Genomic DNA, 22,965 nt, shown 5'->3' with positions numbered 1-22,965 from the left:
GGTTGCTACGTCTTTAATTTGTATTTTTTGTTTTTGTTTTGCTAGTTGGAGAACAAAGTGTACGAAAGTACATAGGTTGATCAACGGCGACGATGAAAACTGCTAAGACGAAGAAACCTACTCTGCCGTCCACGGCAAAGAAGAGGAAGGCTTCAACTGCTACGACAAAGAAGAAGAAGCAGTCGACGTCCGCAGCAAAGAAGAGGAAGACAACCCTTACTACTGCTACTACTACTACTAATAATAAGAAGAAGCAGCCTACGCTGACACCACCACAGTCAACAACGACGCAGGAATCTAGCCCCTTTGCGTCACTTCCCTATGATTTGCTATTGAACTGCCTCGCCCGGGTCCCAAGGTTGTACTATCTGACTCTCTCCCTCGTCTCCAAGAGCTTTCGATCTCTCCTTGCTTCATCTGATCTTTACAAGGCCCGGTCACGCTTGGGCCGCACCGAGACTTGTCTCTATGTGTGCTTCGAGGGCCCTCTTGGTTCTCTTCCTGGTTCTCGCTGGTTCACCCTATGTCGGAAACCAGATGCAGTGCTAACCAGTAAGAAGACGAGGTTGTCAAGTGGGTATGTTTTGGCTAAAGTCCCATTTCCCCAAGATCCGGATGAACGAGTCCCAGTTTTTACGGGTCTCGTGGCTGTTGGTTCTAATATCTACAGCATTGGCCCAGAGAGATCCTTAGCCTATGAGTTCTCCCCTACCCCCATCTATGTACTGGATTGCTGGTCTCACACATGGCACGAGGCTCCTTGCTTGCATATGAACCTTAAGGAATTATCCGCTAGCGTACTTGATCAAAAGATTTATGTAGCTGGATGCTCCAAGTATGGCTATTTGAATTCATCCGTCGAGGTGTTCTACACAACAACACAGACTTGGGATCCTAAGCCAATCCCTTGCAGCGAGACATTTCAAAGCTGTTACTACAGAACTCGATGTCTTGACGGGAAGTTCCACGTTGTGGGTGACAATGAGGTGATTGCTTACAATTCCAAGGAAGGTAGATGGGACCGAGTTGGAAAAGATATTGTTTGGCATATGGATACAGATTCTTATTGCGAGATAGACAATGTTTTGTACTCTGCTTTTAACGGAAAGATCATTTGGTATGACACTGAGGTAAGCAGGTGGAGAGTGTTGAAGGGTTTGGTAGGACTACCTGTCTTCCCTTTTGATTATAAAGGGATTAGATTGGCTGATTATGGTGGAAAGATGGTGGTTTTGTGGCACGAGAGGTATCCTCATGGGGACTCTTTGAAGAAGACGATTTGGTGTGCGGAGATTACGCTTGAAAAGCGTAAATGTGGTGAAATTTGGGGGGAAGTTGAGTGGGTTGATCATCTGCTTACTATCCCTGCATTTGAGATACTGAAGGTTCTTGCTGCCACTGTTTGATGAATGCTTCAACAATGTGTCTTCTTCTTCTTTTTTGGTAATATTACATTGTCAGCAAAAAATTGTGTAATGTGTTCTTTACAAGAATTTGTTTTATGGAAGCATTGTTCTTCTCATAACTGGTACTAGGGAGGTACCCGCGTGGTATTAAGATTTTAATAATAATTGTTTTGTTATTTTATGATATGTTATTTTTCTAAACTAATTTTTTAAAACTTTATAATATTTTATTGGATTATAAATACATTTTTGTATTTGCATATATAGTAAAAGACTTATTTAACTAAAGAAAAATAATTTTCTAAATGTGAATTACTAATTGAGTCTTTTAAATAAACTTGTAAACTATAGTAAACAGCTATTGGGATTCAATAAGTAATAACAAATTTTGTAAGAGCGTAAGCAATTTCCAAAAGTTCGATATTATAATGTATTATCTAAATTACAAAATAAAGTTTAGAGTAACGGAAAGTTGGATTTGAGTAGCGGTTAATACAAAAACTAAAATATAGAGTCCTTCAAATAGAAGAAAAAGAGACAGCCAACATCCCATTCTTTACATTTGAGTTACTGAGCTTTAACCTTGTTGGTTCATCACATGTTTTATATAATAACGCCCAGCAAATTCAGTCCTGCAAATATATAAATTGTTTTAAGAAATTTGACTTTAACATCATACAGAACTTGATTTCATAAAAATAATTACATCTTACATAGCCTGATGATGCTCCAGTCCTTCGTACTCTGGTTTTATGAAGATCTTCGAAGAGTTTAAGGTATTTTCAAGACATGGTGAACCTATAGGACATTTAGAATTTTAGGTAATTTTATTGATTACCTTATGATAATTAAAACTTACGTTACATACCTTCATGTTCTCCAACCCTTATAAACCGCATTACACAGAATACAGGTTCGGATTTGTATATGAGATGGCACCCGCTTGATTGCCATATGGTCCTGAATTCAGTAGCGTAGTTGTCTTTGAGACGACACTTCACAGTGTCACACCTACATGTTTATCAACTCAATTAAAATGTTGACAGAAACTAATTTGAATTGTAACAATCATAAAGGGAAATTAAATATCTAGTACCTGCCATTCAACAATGTGAGAACAACTTCATTAATATCAATGATACTCCCAGGCCGTCTTCTATCTTCAACATCCATTATACACACACAAACATCTAATTTGGGAAAATAGAGAATATAGGTTTTCAAAGTGTTGCTAATCTATTATTGGTAAAGTGTTATTATTCCTTTTTTATGTGAAGAACCAATACACAAAGTTTCATAAATCCTAAAATTAAGAATCTACTTTTCAAACACAAAGATACCAATTAACTATATAGACGGATTGTTTCAAACTAATATAATCAATTTAAGAAATACTTACCGAAAGTTATGGAATGATATATTCTTCCATGTTTTATGTCATCCAAATCCTCGAACCTAAAGTAATTCTTAGGACTCAATGATTCGAGCAGCGTCATTGTGGTTTGACCCGTAAATTTAATCTGATAGGGGTGATGAGTATTCCTATCCTCCAGGGTTGGATAGATCACTTTGAAATTTCTAATATTGTACCACTCACCATCGTATATATATTTCGGGAGGTTAGCGAGTGTATCGTTCAAATAAGGAGCTTCAATAGTGTCACCCTTCACAGTTTAACAAAAAATTTGTAAGAAGTCTTTTATAAAACAACTGTTAGAACTCAAAATTTAAGTAAATATCATTCAGATAATGACTCTAACCTTTTGATCCACAAGAAGCAGAACTCGTTTTTTGAAGAACTCTGTGACTGTCCAAGAGTGTAAGACCTTGACATTGATACACCAATTAGTTCTTTCTCGAACCAGATCAGCAATATAATCGAATTTCATGATTCCCTCAAATTAGGTTTTTCTTGATTCTTCAATGTTAACGAAAACAAAAAGGGGATTTTTGATTTGTAAGAATACAAAGAGTCACGACTAAACGTTGCGTCTCAATCTTTTTAGTTTCTCGCTTTAGTCTGATTATTTTAAATTATAATATTATATAAATAAACACAGTTTTAATATAAGGTTCATCACATTTTTTATGTAGAAAATATAATTTATGTTAACGTGTTTAAGATGTTTATACGTACTCAATTTTCAAAAATTAACACTTGGATATTAATATGTTTTTCCGTACTCATTTTAAAAAACTTAACACTTGTATATTGATATTTTAAAAGGTAATATCATTAAGGTGAAAAAAACTGAGAATCAGATGACAATATTATGGAATGGAACGTTATAGTAGATATTAGATGCTTAAAAGAAAATCATATATTTTCAAAGACTTCTTTGAAAACTACATTAAGGGTTTTGTTCTGACATTTCCCTTCTTCATCTGTAATCAAAATCTTCAATCCTTTTCTGCTTGTAACTCTGGAAAATGCAACGTATAGTTGTCCATGTGTAAATACGGGCTTGGGTAGATACAATCCAACATGTTCCAACGTCTGTCCTTGGCTTTTGTTTATAGTGATCGCAAGTGCAAGAGCAACAGGAAACTGACGACGCCTCATACGAAAGGGAAACTTTGCATCCGGTGGCGACACAAACATCCTAGGGATAAGAACTTTGTCGTTGACGTTTCTTTTACCTGTTACAATCCTTGCTTCAATAACATGATTCGCCATTTGTGTGACAATCAATCTCGTACCATTGCATAAACCTCCCTTAGGATCAATATTCCTAAGCAACATGATAGGTGCTCCCTTTTTTAGCGTCAGAACATGGTTAGGTAATCCAGAAACGTGAATACTGTTTAAGAATTCCTGAGTGTAGATCATATCGTCGTATGCACTTGTATCGGAAGTCTCGATGCTGTCTGAACTCAAATACTGTCTTTCTTCCCCTGGATATAATAAAATTCTAATAAGTAACTGTTTATATTGAATTTTGTTTGCAAAAAAAATATTTTTAAAAAAGTTGCACTCTTAATTTACCTGGAAGTTGAGAGAGCATATATTGATTTATTTTATCGACATCATCATTTCTTGGACTAAGAATAGCTCTTTCGCAAAAAAAATTTTGCATCGGTCCTTGTTGCAAATGATGGACCGTATATCTGTTTAACAATTGCTTCTATAGGATTATCACATGCAACAATCAATAAATCCTCGGGTATTTCTATTTCTACCTCACCATTGTTAGGCTCGTTGATCTTGCCATCCCCAATATCGAGTAGCCATTTTGAAAATGTGGAGAGAGCATCTGCATCTTGACTATTTTTCGCCTTGCGAAGCCTCATGTTTTGTGTAAGCCGAAGTACTTTACAACTATCCCAAAGCAATGATGAGTTTATAGAGGCTAAAACAGTTCCAACTCTCCCAGCCTCTGGCACAACCGGTAAAATTTGTCTAAAATCACCCCCTAAAACAAAAACTTTACCTCCAAAAATCCGATCAGACTTCATAATATCTCGCATACTCCTATCCAAGGTTTCGAAACAATATTTGTTCATCATTGGAGCCTCATCCCATATAATGAGCTTTGCTTCTCTAATTAACTCGGCAACATGTGATTTACCATCTATCGAACATATTGTAAATTCGTCCACATGGATGGGTATACCAAATCTAGAATGAGCTGTCCTACCACCTTCCATAAGTAAAGCAGCTATACCACTCGATGCAACATTAAGAACAATATCACCCCTAGATCGAATATCAGCGCCAAGAATACTCCACAAGAATGTTTTTCCGGTACCACCAAATCCATGAACAAAAAACATACCTCCCTTGTTACAATTCACAGCTTCAATAATTTCTCATTATTAGAAGCCTATTCTCATTATTATCCATCACAGATTGGTCTGGTTTAGGCATATTCACAATAGTTGACAGAGAGCTTCCGTTGGACCGCATAATTCTTTCAATCTCAGCTAAGCATAAGTTTGTTATCTGTTCCTGACTTAACATTAGACCTGCATTAGGGATAATTTTTTTTAGTTGACATATTTATGATCAGAATAATAATCGCATACATTAGTGTAGATCAGTAAATTTTAGAAATACTATACTATTATATTTATTTATATTTTTTAAACTAAATACTTACTGTGGTTATTCGTACGGTTCCTTTGCAAATACAAAATATCTTCGCACAATATGTCTTTTGTAGCGAGCCAGAGATCGAGAGGCACCGAAACACTTTTCGAAAGCAATAGTATGACAAACAACTTCCTTAGAAACGGCCCAAAACACCACACACTTGCCTCTTTTATAGCTAGAATATATTCTTTGTCGTCATCCAATAATCCCAATGCAAAGCATGCATCTTTAAATTCTTTATACAGTTTACCTTTTACCGTTTTTAAAAAATCAAAACTTGTGGCACCTGGAACTGTATTAAGTAAAACTCTCAAGTAGTACGCTGGGCCTATCGAAGGTGGTACATATGTAATTCTACCTATTGCAAAACTTTTTCTTCTTTCAGATCTTCGTTGCCAGATTTTTTTACTATTAATCCACACAAACATATTTGGAAATTCAGCATAAGTGAGACTTCTACCTTCCGGATGTTTTTTATTGCATTCCATCCAGGCCAACAGTTTAGATCTTCTGGCTGAACGCTTCATTACATCTGCAATAGGATCATCTTCATTGTAAACTACCAATTCCTGTCCAGGAAGATGAAACGGAAGTTTCTCAACGGGAGTAGTACGATAGCAAATCGGAAAAGCCAATATTCGCCAAGCTGCTTCACATGCGGAGACATATCTAATAAAGAATAATAGTATTAATAAATATTAAATTATTAGGGTTTACACATATTTTCAATTAAACATATGTGTTAAATAAATAGGCATACCTGCAGTTATAGTATTTCTTGATTTCATTCTGATCGTCTTCGTCTCCTACGTTAGCTCTAATATAATCTGGCCCTTTGGTAATGTACTTGAAAAGATATTTCACTGAACATGACTGATTACACCACTCAACATTAATATGAGCACGATAACGGATAGACAATTCCCGGTTATACGGAATAACAAAACTGTTATCACAATCAAAACCTTTTTTATGCACGAATTTCCCATTTTTCCTACGTTTGTATATTGGATAACCAGCATCATCGACGACAGTATTTTCTATGAATGGTTTTGGAAAAAATTTAGTGCACGTACCATTTCTCATGCAAACACTTCCTCTGTTATGAATACCACAAGGTCCATGAATCATAACATCAGAGACAACTTCATATAAGTACTTGTCCAGTTCTTTGTCAGGAATCTCAGCGCTTATGAATTTATCAATGTCTTCTGGTGTACGCATTTTATAGTCTCGATGCAAGAATAAAATAATGTGTGCATGAGGAAGTCCTCTCTTCTGGAATTCTATTGTATACATAGCTGCACACACACACACACACCAGAAAGCCATTGTTAATAATTTTGGGTTTTAATACTAAAACGTATATAAAGTCGATTGATTAATAATATGAAACATACCAGAGTTTATAACACCAAAAGTTTTTTCTTTAGTCACTTGTTCTATTAGTCTATCAAGCTTCATCTTAAAGACCCGGCAGCAAATATCTGGTCTATCTTCTTGCTTAAGATTATGCCTTGTTAGATATCGAACAACTTCAGGCCATCTGGGATTGCAAGTAATTGTTATGAAAATATCGGGTAAACCATAGAACTTGCAAGTAGCCATCGCGTCTAAATAATGTTGCATCATATAACGTTTTCCACCTGTAAACGATGAAGGAATGTAGATCCTTTTACCGTGTTCTGCAAGATCTTCGTTTCCTTGATTAACCGCTTCAACTATCTTATCGATTCTTTCCGTCCGTAGTTTGCTCTGGTTCATGGAAATATATTTCAGTCTGTTGGATTCTATAGTTGTGAACGCATCTACCAAAAATTGCTGATATAATTTTCCCGACATCACAATCGCTGAAGATTCTTGATATCTCTCAAATATACGGAAAGCATAAAATTCTCTCATCGAAACTGTTTTCCTTTTTCGTCCAGCCGTATCTACAAAACCAATGTCAATACCTAACCTGTAACCATCCTCTCCATATGGAAACAATAATGGATATTGAAGTGGCAAGTAAGCTGGATGGAGTTCACTAATTCTCTGGAGGCCGCCGGAACGACTTTCTATAACAATGTCGCGCTTAAATACTCCAGTACTGAAATCACCTGGTATTAATCCAGCTACCTCATTGCATGTAGGTAGATTATGAGTCCTTGCATCAGCAGTCCTTTCTGCAGGAATTCTTAACCTCAAATTTGTCACGGTATTTGTTAAATCAAATCTTTCTCGAGCCGACCTAAACGCCTGTACACGCGGATTATGATTATCAAGCATCCTTTTTAGAAGTTCTACAGTTGTTTGTCTTATTTTCTCGGTAGATCCAGATGTTCTTGCAAGGGCAAATAAAATTTCAAAACATTAGCAACACACATCAATATAATCTTATATTTATAAGCTATGAAACTGACCCGAATGCGTTTATCCTATTAGGTACTTCATTCTCTACGTCATGTATATAAAGTTGTAAGAATGTCAGTTTTTCTCCAGGTTCAGGTAAAATATCTCCGATACGGTGATAGTTTTCTCCACACATCTGGAACACGTACGGCCCTCTACCATTATTAATAGAATGGTTTATTTTTCCACCTAATGACGTGAAGGAAAACATCATATTGTATGCTCTTATATTTTCACGGAAGTTGTCACTTCTATCATCGCGATTATATAACAACGCCGATAATGTATTCGGTGGAGTTTTCAGCTTGGGAAGTTGGACTCTCCCTTTTTTACAGCACATTGAAAAAATTGGTTTCGCCTTCTTTACTCGCTTGTTTAACCGTTCTCCAAACCATAAATATGCTCCACAATTTTCACATAAATACGAAGGATCTCCTTCATCATAATAACCTGATAACATTAGTAATACAAAATTATTTAACCTGGATATATATATTTTAAATTATTTCAAAAATTAAGATTAGTTTTTAAAAATACCATTTATTTGTAATCCAGATGTTACGGGTGTGAATTCATTTGTTACACTATGGGTAGTACGATACTCAGAATCAGATTCATCATTTGAGCTATCAGAATCACTATCGTTATTTGACTCAGAGTCAGAAACAATAAAACATGCAAAATCTTCATGCATCAGAGGCAACATCGTAGGAACTACATATTTGAACACAAAAATATGTTTTAATAAAAATATTTAGTATATACTATAACATATGGGTGGAAACGACCTTCATTGCGTTGTCGAACTTTTTTTGATTTAAGAATTTTCATTCTTTTCACCCTTGCATGTTTTGAGATCACTTCTGAAAATAAGTCCATACGTTTGAACATTAATTTAAAATCAAAACCTATTTTGATATACCAGAAACTGAATATTATTTACCTTGTGCATTCACGACATGAGTCGGATCTTTCTTTCTCCGTATTGGTAATTTTACAGGTCTCATCGTATGCATACAGTCGAAACGTTCTGCGTTCTTTAGAAATATATAAGATTAGGTCTATAATATTCTTTATTTATATGATAATCAGAAGGTATAATCTTCTCATTACTATAATTTCTGTAAATATTTCCACAAATGGATAATAGTATCACATAATATCAATATCTCAAAAAATCACATAATATCAATATATCAAAAATGTCAAATTAGCATTTATTCAATTATCTTTACATAAATTCACATAATAATAAAATGACATCATATTTTTTTTCCTTATTATTCCGTTCTATAATATTTTTTATTTATATTATGATCAGTAGGTATAATCTTCTAACTACTATAATTTTATTAAATATTTTAACAAACGGATAACAATATCACATAATAATGTCAATACCATAAAAATGAAAGATTAGCATTTATTCAATTATCTAAACATATATTCACATAATAAAAATTAAATCTATGAAAAATTATCACAAAATTTTCGATTTTATTAGATTATGTCGTATCTATACAAAATGACATTTACTGGAACATGATTAAACCTCATTATCATATTTTAATTTATTAAATGGTATGATTCAGAAGCAACAGCGTCTCGTTTATATTAGTGACTCACAAAATTTTACAGTTTTTATAATTTCAAAATTTATAAATAATAAAAAATCATACTCTTATCAACGCAAAAAATGCCTGTAATTTATTTTTAAAAAAAAATTCCAAATCATATATTGTTTTTAAAATAATCATAACATAATCATAATACTAAGTTTGCTTTTCAATCTTGATCCTCTTCCTAGTAGTCATGCTATGACCTTGTACGACTTCTTCATTGATACCAGACAGCTCCCTCTTTGACGAAAGAGATGTTGATTCCTCCGACGTAAGTTCTAGAATTTGTTCATCTGATTCTAGTTCTTGATAATTATCATTAGCCTTTCTGTAAGTTTCCTACAAAATTTTTAAAGAATAAGCACATAATGGAATTACAAAAATTAATCTAATAATCTTTTAGAATACACTATTAATTTAATATGTTACCTTGACAAACTGGTTGACCATATCTTCTTTTTCCCAAAACTTTTCAACAACATAAGAAGCCTTGTCACTCTTCAAGTTATCAATTGTGACAGAAATTTTAAAGAGTATTGTCTTCCCGATTAGAGCAGAAAGACAAACGGGCATAATGTTTTGATCGTCCTGAGCATTGTTCCAAATTTGCAAGAAAACTGCATGTTACTATAGATTCTTTGAAATTTATATTCTGATAAAAAGTACAATGTTTATCCTGTTAGAACGTACCTCGGCAATTTGAGAAACTAATTCATCAGCCTTTTTACCTACGAATAGTTGGGCTAGACCATAAAAAAAAAGCAGCTTAATCTTTGGAGAATTTCCATACGAAACGTGTAGTATGAGTTTATACCTGAAAATACATAAAAGAATTCAAATGGTAAACATATTCGCATGAATTCAATTATAAATATATTAAGTAACACATACTTGTAATCAACTTCTTTGACATCGTCATCGCAAACACCACAACTATATAGACGTTTTTTCCCCTTGTCAGATTCTAGTGGATATGGTTGAACCTTCTTTCTACATTCTTTGCATGCAATGTAATACCACTTAGGCACTGTCTCAACCGAACAGATCGTTCCAATTGTCACACATGTACGAACCTAAATATACACAATCATGATTAATATTTTGTAATTGTTATTATTTTGAACACTGTATTTAGATTAACAATACCTCTAATGAATATAGGATGTCGTCGATAGTCATCTTTTCATTTTTCATGAAAAACTCCTCATACAAAGTTACCTTTGGCTGTATATTCTCCTCATTGTGAACCAACTCAACAACGCTAGTGTTTGGCATCCTTTTAAAAATGAAAGATAAAAATGAGAATACATTTAGTTATGTATAGGATATAACTGATGATCTCGAAAACTAATTACATTTGTCGGAATTTTTCGACTGCGGGAATTGACGGATTTAAGTGAATATCTGTGGTGTTGAATGCATTTGATACACTGTAATTCCCTGCGAATTAATTTTAAAATTTATTAAGAGAATATGATAATTAAACAAATTATATCAGAGGACAGTAAAGGACTAAATAACATTAACAATACCTTTCCACTCTTTCAAACATGCAAATCTAATCACACACACTACAACCGAGTCTTTGTGTTCTTTTATAGAAGCTTCAAAAGTTCTAGCAAGATCACCCCATATTGTACAACTTAATCGGTCACCACTGTAAAAAATAAAGTTTAGACCCGCTATAAAATATTTGTAATATGCTTTTTTTTCCTTTTTTTTAATAAAACACATACCTTAAATCTTGCAAGTCAAAAGTTATCTTCACATTGTCTTTTCCTTTAGTTTTTATGTTATCAAGAGAACCAACACCAGCAATTTGGCCCACCACATCTAAAAACATAACAATATTAGTTACAAATCAACATCCGAATATATATATATATATATATATATATATATATATGTTTTACAACTTACCAAACAATACTTGTTTATCTATCTTTCCAGCCAAGATAGTTGAAAATTCTTGAAAGTATTTTTCAGGAACTCGTGCTGGAAAATCATCACATGGTTTAACTGTGGTGGTTCTATAGAACACCATCTTAAATCCCAAAGCACTTGTCCTATAGTCACCGTCATAATCGACCAAACTGAAAGTATCGATTATTTTTGAGTCACCAATATTGATCTGGTTATGAAATTTCTTCACCAATGCATCCTCAATAGACGCGTGAATTCTTGTTCCCTAAAATTTAAATCAGTCGTTAATACGTTTGAATAAAAATCGAGATTAAGGTGTAGAAAAGCTTTATAAACTATTTACGTATTTGTTAACAAAGTTTTTAAGTATATCGGAAGTGAAATTATAAAACCGAAACAAACCTCATCATCGACTAAAACCATCTGCAGGGATTTGAATGCTTTCCAAAGTTTTATCACACGAACCCTAATCTTGTAGTGATCCAGAGCAGGATTAATCTCGTTAATGTTAACATAGGGAGAGATAATAGTTTGTTTGGAGGCCATAATGAATAATTTGTTTTTTTAAAGAATCGCTGAAGTTTACACAATGTTTCAATGTGTATCACTATATATAGAGAACGCAATTAATGATTTTTACATTTTTAATTGATAGGATAATATTGAAATTTGAATTTATCTTCCTCTTCAGAATAATTTAATAATTATTATATTTAAATTTTGTTAATATAACATTTTTAGATGATAAGAATATAAATTTAAGGATAGTTTACTTATAGATAATGGTAATAATATTTAATTAACAATTTTGTAACTATATCATGATAATAATGAAAGAATCAGTCTCGAATCATTATGATTTTAGAAATTTAAATATAAGTAATAATCAAACTCTTTAAAATTACCTTTACAGTATCCTTTAATAATCGTGTAAATATATTATAACTAAATTCGCTCAAAGAATATTTAAAATATTTTACAAATTTAATAAATACATATTCTCTAACTATATAATAGACTTATTGTCATTTTTGCGTTATGATTAAATTATTCGAATATATATTTAAGAATGTTATAATAACTATTTACGAATAATATAATTTTAATATATATAATACAAATTGTAAATATAGAACTTATATGTATAAACAAATATGTGCTCTTAAAATGTATAATTAATATTTGTAAATCTTATTGCAAACTGAAAACCATAAAGCTCAAATTATTGAATGATTGCATATCAAATCCAAAAAGAAAAAAACTTTAAATTATATAATTCAAGATTCCACGTCAATTAAAAGTTCCTCAACTTCAAAACTATAAAAATCAAGATTCCATATCATCAAAGGCATCTCTCATCTGCGTAACCTGCGGACATGGTGGATTTATCACACTCTTGTACAATTATGCGCCGTTGTCACCATGATTGAATCTATAAGAAGCAAAATGTAATTTTTTATATTAAACTATTAAAACTGATTAAATTATAACTAAATATATATAGTTATAAAATGATTCTAAACCTTGATTTCTCTCAATTCTTGCAAAGCGTACGACACATATGATATCACCAACACAATGTATCCAATCATTAAAGAAATCGTTCGCATAAGGTTTTGGTAATCGGCATGACAATCGATCACCCCTACATTAAAATTTTTAAAATTTAGTCAAAGTGTGAAAACATAATCTAAGTTTAATATATTAAATTTTAATAACATACTCGATATTTTCCAAAACAACGAACAACTCATTCCATTCTTTGTCGGGAGGACCTTCCTCGAAGCGATTTCCAACCAGCAATACTCTTCTGATGATATCTACAAAATGTATAAAGTTACAATTAATTATTGTTTTAAAATTATAAATATATATAAAGTTATCGTTTCCCTTACCAACACAATAAGCACAGTCTAAGTAACCACTCTTAATATCATTAAATGATACAAAAGAGAAGAATTGATCTGAAGACAAAGCAGTAATCTTTCTAAACCATGTTATGGTTCTCCAATGTATCATAAAACGATGATCAGTTGGTCTAAAATTCCCAGTAACTTTACATAGTGAGAAACTTGCCAACATGATCCAATCTCCTTCATTCAAATCGTTCAGAAAAACGTCACGAAATCTAGGACCCATCAAAGCGTATATTTTTTGCCCCTGCCAAAATTATTGATTAATTATTATATGTAAAGAACATGTTAATTTAGGAAAATATAACGTAGGAAATACCTTTTCATCAACCAAAATCAGATCAGACGAATTATAGAGAGGATGAATACACTCAAATTTTCTTAGAATCTTTACCCTAATTTTCCACTCATGAATGAAAGGGTTTAAGTTGTTCAAATAAAAAAATGGTCTTTTTTCCCGATTCTATTCTTTATAGCATTGGAAAGTAGATTAGGCATGATAGCATAAACTGGTTTGAGACGAAACGTAAAATTGTACGTTATTAAAGTAATTATTATTTGGGGCATTCTCAAAAATGCCCCTTTTTCCATATCTCTTTTTAAAAATACCCCTTCATGTTGACCATTTTTAAAACTACCCCTCTTTATATACAAAATGACCAAATTACCCTTTTTGAGTGACAGCAAGAATGTACAGTCATCAAAATCGAAAATATTTTCCCGCCAAAAAAATTTCCCGCCAAAATTTTTTTTCCCTCCAAAATCGAAAATTTTTCCCGAAAAAATTATTTTTTCCCGCCAAAAATCGAAAAATTTTCCCGCCAAAAATATTGAAATTATACCTTTTAAAAACCTTGTAAATGCTTTTAAAAAACTTTTAAAAGCGTTTCAAGGTTTTTAAAAGGTTTTTAAACACATTGTAAACGCTTTTAAAAACCTTGTAAATGCTTTTAAAAAGCTTGTAAATGCTTTAAAAGGTTTTTAAACACCTTGTAAACGCTTTTAAAAACTTTTTTAAAGCATTTAAAAGGTGTTTTCTTTTAAAAATTTTATAAAAACTTTTACAAGGTTTTTAAAAACATTGTAAAAGGGTTTAGAAGGTGTTTAAAAACCTTTTAAAAATCCTTTTAAAAACCATTTGAAAACCTTTTAAAAACCTTTTAAAAACCTTTTAAAACCTTTTAAAAACCTTTTAAAAATCTTGTAAAAGCGTTTACAAGTTGTTTAAAAAACCTTTTAAAACTCTTTAAAAAATCTTGTAAAAGCCTTTACAAGGTGTTTATAAGGCTTTTATAAGGTAGAAACCTTATAAAACCTTTTAAAAACCTTGTAAATTTTTTTTGGCGGGAAATTTTTTTTTTCGAAATTTTTTATCAAAAGTTTTTTGACAAAAAAATTTTTGGCGGGAAAATTTTTTTGAAAAATTTTTGGCGGGAAAATATGTCGGAAATTTTTTGGCGGGAAAATTTTGTTTTTCTTTTTATTGAATAAAATAATTTTCATCTAAGGGTAAAATGGTCATTAAAAATTAAAAGAGGGCATAAATAAAAATGGCCAGAAAAGAGGGTATTTTTGAAAAGGGATATATCAAAAGGGGCATTTTTAACAAATTCTCTAATTATTTATGTATAGAGCTTAGCATGTATTTTAAGGTCTATAAATATAAAAATATGGATTTATTTTTTATTTGTTTTTGGAAATTTTCATCATAAGATAATGTCAATAAGTATGAAAATTATATCATCGATAATACTTTAATGGTATTTTTACCATTTTATGGGGATTCGATTATTATATCTCTCCGTTTATTCCTGCAATGATATTTTTTATGTTATTCAATAAACATATTCTTCTATTTATTCCTTACTTTTTGGGATTTTGATATATTTTAAATATCCTTTATGTTTTTTTCTGTTAAAATTTACAATTCTATTATCACCGTATATATTTTGAATCAAAGTTAATATTTTATATATGTCCAAATCTATCTAACAACGAAAACAGAATATCGATTGTCCCTAAACTACATTTTGGTAGTAGTGTAATATATATATATATATATATATATCAATATTAATAATATACATAAAACTATAAAATACTTTGTTTAATTAAATATTAAGTTTAAACTTAAGTTCAAATTCAAGTCATAACAAAATAAAAATACGCATGTCCAAATTAACATCAACAAAATATAAAAAAAACAAACATAGACATCAAAAAAACAGTAGAAAACATCTGGATATTATCACTTCTGGTTGGTTGAAGAACATGCTTCCTCTGAATAATCTTCATCAGACGATTCATCATCAGGCCAGTGACTGAAATAAATAATAGAATTAGGTTTAAGAACTCATATATTAATCGATTTCAGTAAATTTAAGAAGTTATAAATTAAAATTATTACAGTAGATCGCCCGTTCTTATTCCAGCAATTTCATCTTCAAGTAAAACCGTTGAACATCGTATTTGAGACATCAGACATTCGATTCCTAGCAAAGAATAAATTAAGTTAATAATAAAATGATAATTTCATGATTAGGAAGATATTATACACTACCTTCGAATACAGAGATCCTCCAAAACAAAAGTGTACATAGCACTGGTTCATTACAATAGGTTGGAGAGAAAACAATTTTCTCCCATTCCTTTATAAATTCAACCGAAGCTCCGCCAACTGCAACACATTTGATCTCTTGCCCACTTTTTTTTTTTTTTTTTAAAAAAATTTAACCAATAATGTAATTGTTAGACAACACTTTCATAAATTAAGAAAGAATACTATAAGTACTCTTGATAGTTTAACATATTAACTTACATTGTGTCAAGAACGGTAAATTTCACAACTTGATTAATGGACGTGTACCCATTTTGACGATCGATGAAATCGATCTTCTGAGGCTCATTTACATGCAATACTATTCCACAAAAATCTAACATAAAAAGGATTCATTGTAAAAAATAAAATGTTACGCAATCATCTTAAATTTAGAATCTAATAATATACTGAAGACTTATAAAAGATTACTTGCATATAAGAACTTACCTACACAAGAGTTCTTCTCTTCTGGTGAAAAATTCTGCATCATTGATGAATCAATAAGACGGTAGAAATTGTCGCTGCTTCTTGGAGGTATTGGAACCATGTCTGTTTGGTTCATGAACTTGATTTGAAACGGATGGTTAGAGTTTCTAAGTGATTGTTGGCCTTTAATTACTCTAACATCTGATAGCACGTACCAGTCTCCTTCCTTAATCTTACCAAGAAACTTTTTTATATATAGAGAAACTTCTATTTTGGCATCAATCCTTGCTCCCTAAAATTAAATTTAACATTATTTCATGTCATAATTTAATTATTGTTATATATGAAAAGAGTTAGAAAGATACCTTCTCGTCTACCAGAATTAAACATTCATAAAAACGTTGCCCATCATTTAAATCCGGTAGCCATTTTCTAAGTATTTTGACAGCAACACTCGGATTACGTACTGTAGGATTCAAATCTCTTACGTACACGACCATTGTTTCTTTTGAAGAATTAGAGATACAACAGAGAAAGGAAAGGAAATGGTTAAGAAATTTTCATATTTCATATATTTATTCAAAAACAAAAGAAGCCGATAGTATTATATTTTTAAATTTGTGTGGCTTGAATTAAGTCTTGTGTATTACACAGGGAAAGGTGCATGCGTTACTGATTGATAAGAATGAACAATATTTTGTTGGTTTTCAAGATTTCTGTAATTGGTGTGTTGAAAATATGATGTTTATATCGAGGCAATATGTTTGGAATCTTCTGCTTGGATGCCGACCTTTATTAGTTTAATTCATTGAGTTAATGCATAAACATTTGCAATCAACATTCAAATAAAAACATGTCTTTTTAAAATAAAACAAAAAATAATGACTGAAACCATAAAATAACAACTGTTATTTAGAAATATGTCTTAAGTAAAATTAAAACTAATATTTAAGTTCATGTCTTTTGATCCCAAAGAAAAAAATACTAAAAACATGTCTTCGTGCAAAAGCAAATAACATTAAATAGAACAGAGTAATCAAACGGGGATTCGATGCTTGTCAAAAGAGTCCTCAGCAGCAGGATGAATAAAGGATCCGAGTGTGTCACTATAGACAATAAAAAGTTATAATCAGTTCTATTCAAGTTATAATCAGTTCTATTCATCAATTAGATACTTAAATTGATAAGTTTTATTTCTTATTCACCTCAAGTCCATAATGAAACGAATGTCGGTATCATTCAAATCCTGAATCCTTGACTCTCCATGTTCAATGAAATTGTACCTAAACGTTATTCGAAATTCAAATATAACTTTATATATGTGCACATGCTATTTTTTTAAAAAAAAAAATGAAAACGATCGATAGAATTTAACTTACATGTACATGTACTCTGTAAATTCTGCACCCTTTGGATCCTCAATTATGTCCGAACATCCATCACCGTTGGTTAGGAGAACATTATCATCTAACGTTACCAATTATAGTTAAACGAATATAAATCGTTAATAATTTCTCAATCACAATTAACAACTTTAAGTTTAAACGGACAATATATTCACAAATGTCATTACCTCCACATTTGATTCCTTTCCACATTTTGAACAGACAAATCCTCTTCCCGTTACCCACCTTGAACCGTTTGAACATGTGATTTGCATAACATCCTGTTGCAAAGCAGTCAAGTACATATCCCCTAGGACAAAAATAAAAGGTGATTCAACGCATTATGCCAAGTACATATAAATTTTTAAAACGATCTTGCATCCAATTTCCAAAGATTCTTCTATATTAAAGTTACTCGTGCATGCAATGATATTTTTACTTACTCAATTGACATGATTCTGAACCTAATGTAGCGGTCCATCAGACTCCAACGATCACCAGTGTCTTCTTGTTTAAAACTCTTGATTTCCCCCATATTAGTGATGCATCCGATCAAATTAACTGCATAATAAATCACAAAAATGTATTATAAGAAGCATAATTTTAAAGTTAACTTAAACAATACATTCTAAACTAAAACTTACAGTAAGGCCAACGTCCATGAAATTCATTATCATAAATACGTTTAAAACCAAAGTTAGTAAACGGTTTGCAAATTATAGGGTCGCTTGCAAGACGTATGATAGTCTTGTCCGTGAAAAGAATCCGATAACCAAGATTAGTTTTGTGGATCTGCTCTTTATCCTCCTCGACTTCGAACCACTCTATAACATAACTCTGATTCTCGGTCATTACAAAAGACGGAAGCCCATTGAGTGCTGCCGGAATCGTAGCATGTCCAAAAGATCCCTAATTCACAGTGTAAGTGTAGTTAAAATTTTGAATACATCATGATTTTATGCCAATCCGTTTTGACAACGCATATAATCTTTGAACATGTAACTATTATAAGATTTTTAAAAAAATAGAAAACAATATCTCTTCGTCGACCAAGATTAGTTCTTTCGAAACATCATTGGAACAATTTTTAACTTTCCACGAATGAAACACCTTGGCACAAATCATCCACTGCATGGTCGAAGGATTCAACTTCTTAAGAAACACAAAATTCGCCATTTTTTAAAAAAAATTGAAGAGAGATGGCAAATAGATAATTTTGTGAAAAGGGTAAAAGATGAGGAAGTTGTAAAGATAATATTTCAGTTTTATGTTATATATTTCGTCTTTAAAAATTTTAGGGTGTGTTTAAAGGGTGCATTGAAAGTTTCAACTCGAATCGTTGTTTCCAGTCACATCTATTAAGTAAAGCATTGAAAATACATAAAAATAGGTACATCGAATGTAGAATTAAAGTTCTATTAAGAATATTAGTTAGGTGATTTCGCAAATATAAATATAAAACGAAGACATAACATAAAACCATAAACTAATCTTGAAAGATTAATAATTTTATGTAATATAAACCGTTCATACGGTTTTACATTTTTGAATCTCAAAATATGGATAGTTGAATATAATCATGGTGATAATGACAACGCACATAACAATGCCATCTTCAATTTCAATTGAACATTAAGATAAATTACATTATTAATATAATAAGTAAACAGTATTTTTTTTTTGTATTGTATACAAATCTCACTCTTCTCATTCAATATCAAAATAAAGCTTTCAACATATCAAATCTAAAAATCAAAATAAATATCTTTTGATCAGAAACTTAAATCTGATATAATGACACATATCCAAATCTATAGAGCACGAAAGGACACCTATGAAAGATGATAAAGATATAAAGTAATGATGTTGGATAGAATTATGAATTTATGTATAGTAAGCATTGTAGTTCCAAGAAGTGTACTCATATCTAAATTAACTATAATAATTCAAAACCAAAATTCATAAATAAAAGAAGAAACCAAAAAAACATAAAATCATAAAGTAAAACCATAAACTAATCTTCAGAACTTTCAAAGTGAGTTTGCATATTCAAAACTTCAAGACATGGATAGTTGAATAGAATCTGTGTACAGGTGCATGCGGTAGTAATCATTGTACGACCTGAAAACATAACATAACATTAGTATTTACTCTCACAAAGTTACCATAATAGTTTAATTTTTCACTCACCTTCAACATTATTACTTTGACCGAATCTGACTATGCATATGATGATGCCTTCATCAATTTGACGGAGTCTATCGTAAAAATACTCCAAATACCCTCTTCTCAGATGACATCTCAAACATAGACCACTTTAATAGGAACAGGAAATTAGTAAAAAAGAATAAGAATATGAAAGACTATAATATTGTTTGTATAAATAATTAAGAAATCTTACTCTTCGTTTTCAAGTTCAAAAAAAAGGCCGGTGTGCACGTTGTTAGCAAAAATGTATTCAGATTTTTCCACACGCACAAGACGTCCAATTAAATCTAAATGAGAATAATTACTAACTAATCACTTTGAAATATTGAATTAAAAATATGTAAGACAACTAAAATAATTGATACACTACTTACCAATACACATATTTGGATTTATCGAGCCAGAAAGGACATTTATGAAAGTTACGAATGAAAAATAATCTTTTTTCATTCAAAGAGGGTATCAGCTGCGCTGAAGTCATGCCACTTGAGACTATTTTGAATTGATGTGTAGTAGGCATAAAAGTTACAACAACGGGTGTTATATCAAAATTAGATAAGATCAACCAATTCCCTTCGTTAAAAAACGGTTTGAAGTGTTGAACCAAACTCCTTTCAAAAGATCCATGTATCTTTGAACCCTAGTGTGAAAACATATCAAATATTAACATATCAAATATTATTATAATTGCTTATCATTCGGAATAGATGTTTGTATTATTACCTGCTTATCGGATAGCACAAACTCGATAACGTTATTTAACGCAGTACTGCAAACAAATCTTCTGATAACCTTTACCTTGATCCTTCTTTGGATGAGTAAAGGATGTAAGTCGGCAATATAAACACAGGAATTAGGATCAGTGGTCATGTTTCGGCGTGTTAAAAGAAATTATAATGCACTCAAAGCATCTAATGAACAGATATATATATATATATATATATATATATATATACAAAATCAAAATACATATAAAATATAGGGAGTTTATCATTAGAAATATTTTAAGAATTAAAATATTATCTTGTGAGATAACGATTGATTATATTGTATTTTATCCAATTTTAGTTTAAGAACATTATAGTAACATATATCAATGCAATATTTAAATAAATTATTAAGTGTGAAAATATATTTTTTAGATTTGCTGTTTGAGAATCATATCTTTTTGTATATTTGTTTAGCATATATTTGTTTAGTTAAGTCCGTTTACCTAAATTCGTTTTCAATTATATTTCTAAATTTAATTTCGTGATTTTATTATTTTCCATTTCACAAAAAACTCAATATCTTTTAATATAAACACGTTTAGTAAATTATTCCAGGTTCGTTAGATCTATTATAAAGATATATGGTAATTGATTTCTGATAAGGGAAAATATTTTACTCGAATTTTAAAAATGTTTAAACTGAAATTACAAAGATTGTTAACCACTAAATGGAATACGAAGTTTATCCCAATGAATTTCAGGCACAACACAATCTTTTACATCTTTCTCAAGAATATCCTTAACCTCTTCCAGCCTCTTACACTCTTCAATCAAATCGATGCGCCCTTCCAAAATATCATTCATTAGCGTCAGTTGAGCATCGACGGTTTCAAGTTGACAGGTGAGTTCGGTCGATTCTTCTTTCTTCTTCATGTGCTCTTTCACCATGTCGATAATCGCAGTGAATCGTTTCGACGTTTCCTTCTGTGAATCATCTTTAGATTTCTGAAACGCCTTCTTAACGATGTCGATTGCTTCGTCCTCCCATTGATAATCGGACATGGGTTCTTTGCGTATTCTAGAACTTTCACCTTCCATCGCGAAATTCGAACCTATAAAATTTTAAAATAGATTTGGTTTGCAAGTTAAAATCTGAATAAACGTAAAACTTAATAAATCTCTGATAACTTACCTGAAAGTTACGGATGATAATAGGTGGATAAAGAAGTTTGGAGAACTTTTTTGGTTAAGAAGAGACAACGAAAGGTCTGGAACTCACAATATAGGAGAGACGTAAGTGCTTAAATATATGTCCAAAGAGTCGCGAGGCCTGTGCATGTTGGCGTCTCATGAGATTAGGCCCATTTAAGTTTATTAACACATATTGTTTGTGCGTTTTTAATTACGTAAAGAAGAATTCAGACCTTATGAAGTCATATACATTAATATATCACTGGAATTTATTTTTTAAATACTATATAATATAACAGATAATTTTATAAATTTAAATAATATAAAATATAAAAATATGAGCATTCTTGACCATAGTAACAATAATCCAGTATTGAAATTTGAAGATTCGAAAGTAAAGGTGAATAATTTAAAACATAGAGACGTAGACATAATAAAAAAAAAACACATGTTGATGTCTTTTTTGGCTTTGTTCTTGGTGCGAGATGACTTCCAGGTATTCTTACAACAATTCAATCATTTTTTTGTGCGTGCTCTCTTCCTGGTGTTCCTATAACACAAATCATAAATTAAAAATATATCTTTGGAACATTAATATAAGAAACTAACAATAAAGTGTAACATACGATCGTCTAAATATTTCAACTTCTGGAATATCCGGGTTAAGTCTAACTTGAGTACATATAGTGTTGGATACAGACCTCCTTCCTACAACACATTTGATTTAGAATTCTGATTAGTTATGTATTATCAAATATAATTTAAAACATTCTAAACGAATGAATAGAGTATGTACCTTGGAAGACATCAATTACACCCCATCGAATAACACATATAAGGCTTTCACCTATAGAATCTTTGTAAGTCTTATAGAAATCGTCAGCCGCTATTCCGGTTAACTCACACCGCAAAAGCATACCACTAAATAAAAATATTTAAAATATCAAACGTTAATATATTTAAGGAGTGTCCATTGGATAATATGTTTAAAACCAAATACCTGGAGTCACTAAGGTCAAAGGAAATTCTATGGTACATAGAGTACTCTAGTGTTTCGTTCCCTTTTGGAGAAGAAACTTGCTTCTTATACTCTTCTTC

General features: G+C 31.3%; 6 protein-coding genes and 2 pseudogenes across 6 annotated transcripts; 1 reads left to right on the top strand and 7 right to left on the bottom strand.

The window, feature by feature from the left end:
* Positions 1-53: 53 nt before the first annotated feature.
* On the top strand, positions 54-1,538 carry LOC147923518 (F-box/kelch-repeat protein At5g51250 pseudogene; annotated as a pseudogene).
* Positions 1,539-2,115: 577 nt separating this feature from the next.
* Positions 2,116-3,295, bottom strand: LOC104759407 (uncharacterized). The gene is made up of 5 exons (XM_087496474.1): positions 3,167-3,295; positions 2,806-3,070; positions 2,503-2,596; positions 2,275-2,417; positions 2,116-2,204 (listed from the first exon to the last, which is right to left on the bottom strand). The coding sequence occupies exons 1-5, from the start codon at positions 3,293-3,295 to the stop codon at positions 2,116-2,118; spliced, it is 720 nt and encodes a 239-aa protein (XP_087352600.1).
* A 428-nt stretch (positions 3,296-3,723) lies between these two features.
* On the bottom strand, positions 3,724-4,236 carry LOC147923517 (uncharacterized). The gene has a single exon (XM_087494507.1). The coding sequence runs from the start codon at positions 4,234-4,236 to the stop codon at positions 3,724-3,726; it is 513 nt and encodes a 170-aa protein (XP_087350633.1).
* Positions 4,237-4,366: 130 nt separating this feature from the next.
* On the bottom strand, positions 4,367-6,723 carry LOC147923516 (uncharacterized; annotated as a pseudogene).
* A 132-nt stretch (positions 6,724-6,855) lies between these two features.
* On the bottom strand, positions 6,856-7,770 carry LOC147923515 (uncharacterized). The gene has a single exon (XM_087496473.1). It carries the CDS (start codon positions 7,768-7,770, stop codon positions 6,856-6,858), a length of 915 nt encoding a protein of 304 aa, XP_087352599.1.
* A 3,093-nt stretch (positions 7,771-10,863) lies between these two features.
* On the bottom strand, positions 10,864-11,981 carry LOC104773358 (uncharacterized). The gene is made up of 5 exons (XM_087496472.1): positions 11,838-11,981; positions 11,433-11,700; positions 11,249-11,345; positions 11,045-11,169; positions 10,864-10,952 (listed from the first exon to the last, which is right to left on the bottom strand). The coding sequence occupies exons 1-5, from the start codon at positions 11,979-11,981 to the stop codon at positions 10,864-10,866; spliced, it is 723 nt and encodes a 240-aa protein (XP_087352598.1).
* A 3,459-nt stretch (positions 11,982-15,440) lies between these two features.
* Positions 15,441-16,928, bottom strand: LOC147923514 (uncharacterized). The gene is made up of 6 exons (XM_087493897.1): positions 16,739-16,928; positions 16,395-16,665; positions 16,167-16,281; positions 15,909-16,051; positions 15,756-15,840; positions 15,441-15,669 (listed from the first exon to the last, which is right to left on the bottom strand). Exons 1-6 carry the CDS (start codon positions 16,871-16,873, stop codon positions 15,597-15,599), a joined length of 822 nt encoding a protein of 273 aa, XP_087350023.1. The 5' UTR covers positions 16,874-16,928; the 3' UTR covers positions 15,441-15,596.
* A 481-nt stretch (positions 16,929-17,409) lies between these two features.
* LOC104759471 (uncharacterized) lies at positions 17,410-18,934 on the bottom strand. The gene is made up of 7 exons (XM_087496471.1): positions 18,869-18,934; positions 18,403-18,667; positions 18,202-18,319; positions 17,947-18,068; positions 17,753-17,840; positions 17,579-17,656; positions 17,410-17,479 (listed from the first exon to the last, which is right to left on the bottom strand). The coding sequence occupies exons 1-7, from the start codon at positions 18,932-18,934 to the stop codon at positions 17,410-17,412; spliced, it is 807 nt and encodes a 268-aa protein (XP_087352597.1).
* Positions 18,935-22,965: the final 4,031 nt, after the last annotated feature.

Source organism: Camelina sativa, chromosome 17 (genome assembly GCF_030686135.1).
Source record: "Camelina sativa cultivar CO46 ecotype springtype chromosome 17, ASM3068613v1".
Lineage (NCBI taxonomy): Eukaryota > Viridiplantae > Streptophyta > Magnoliopsida > Brassicales > Brassicaceae > Camelina > Camelina sativa.
This window is presented reverse-complemented; position numbering and strand designations above follow the sequence as displayed.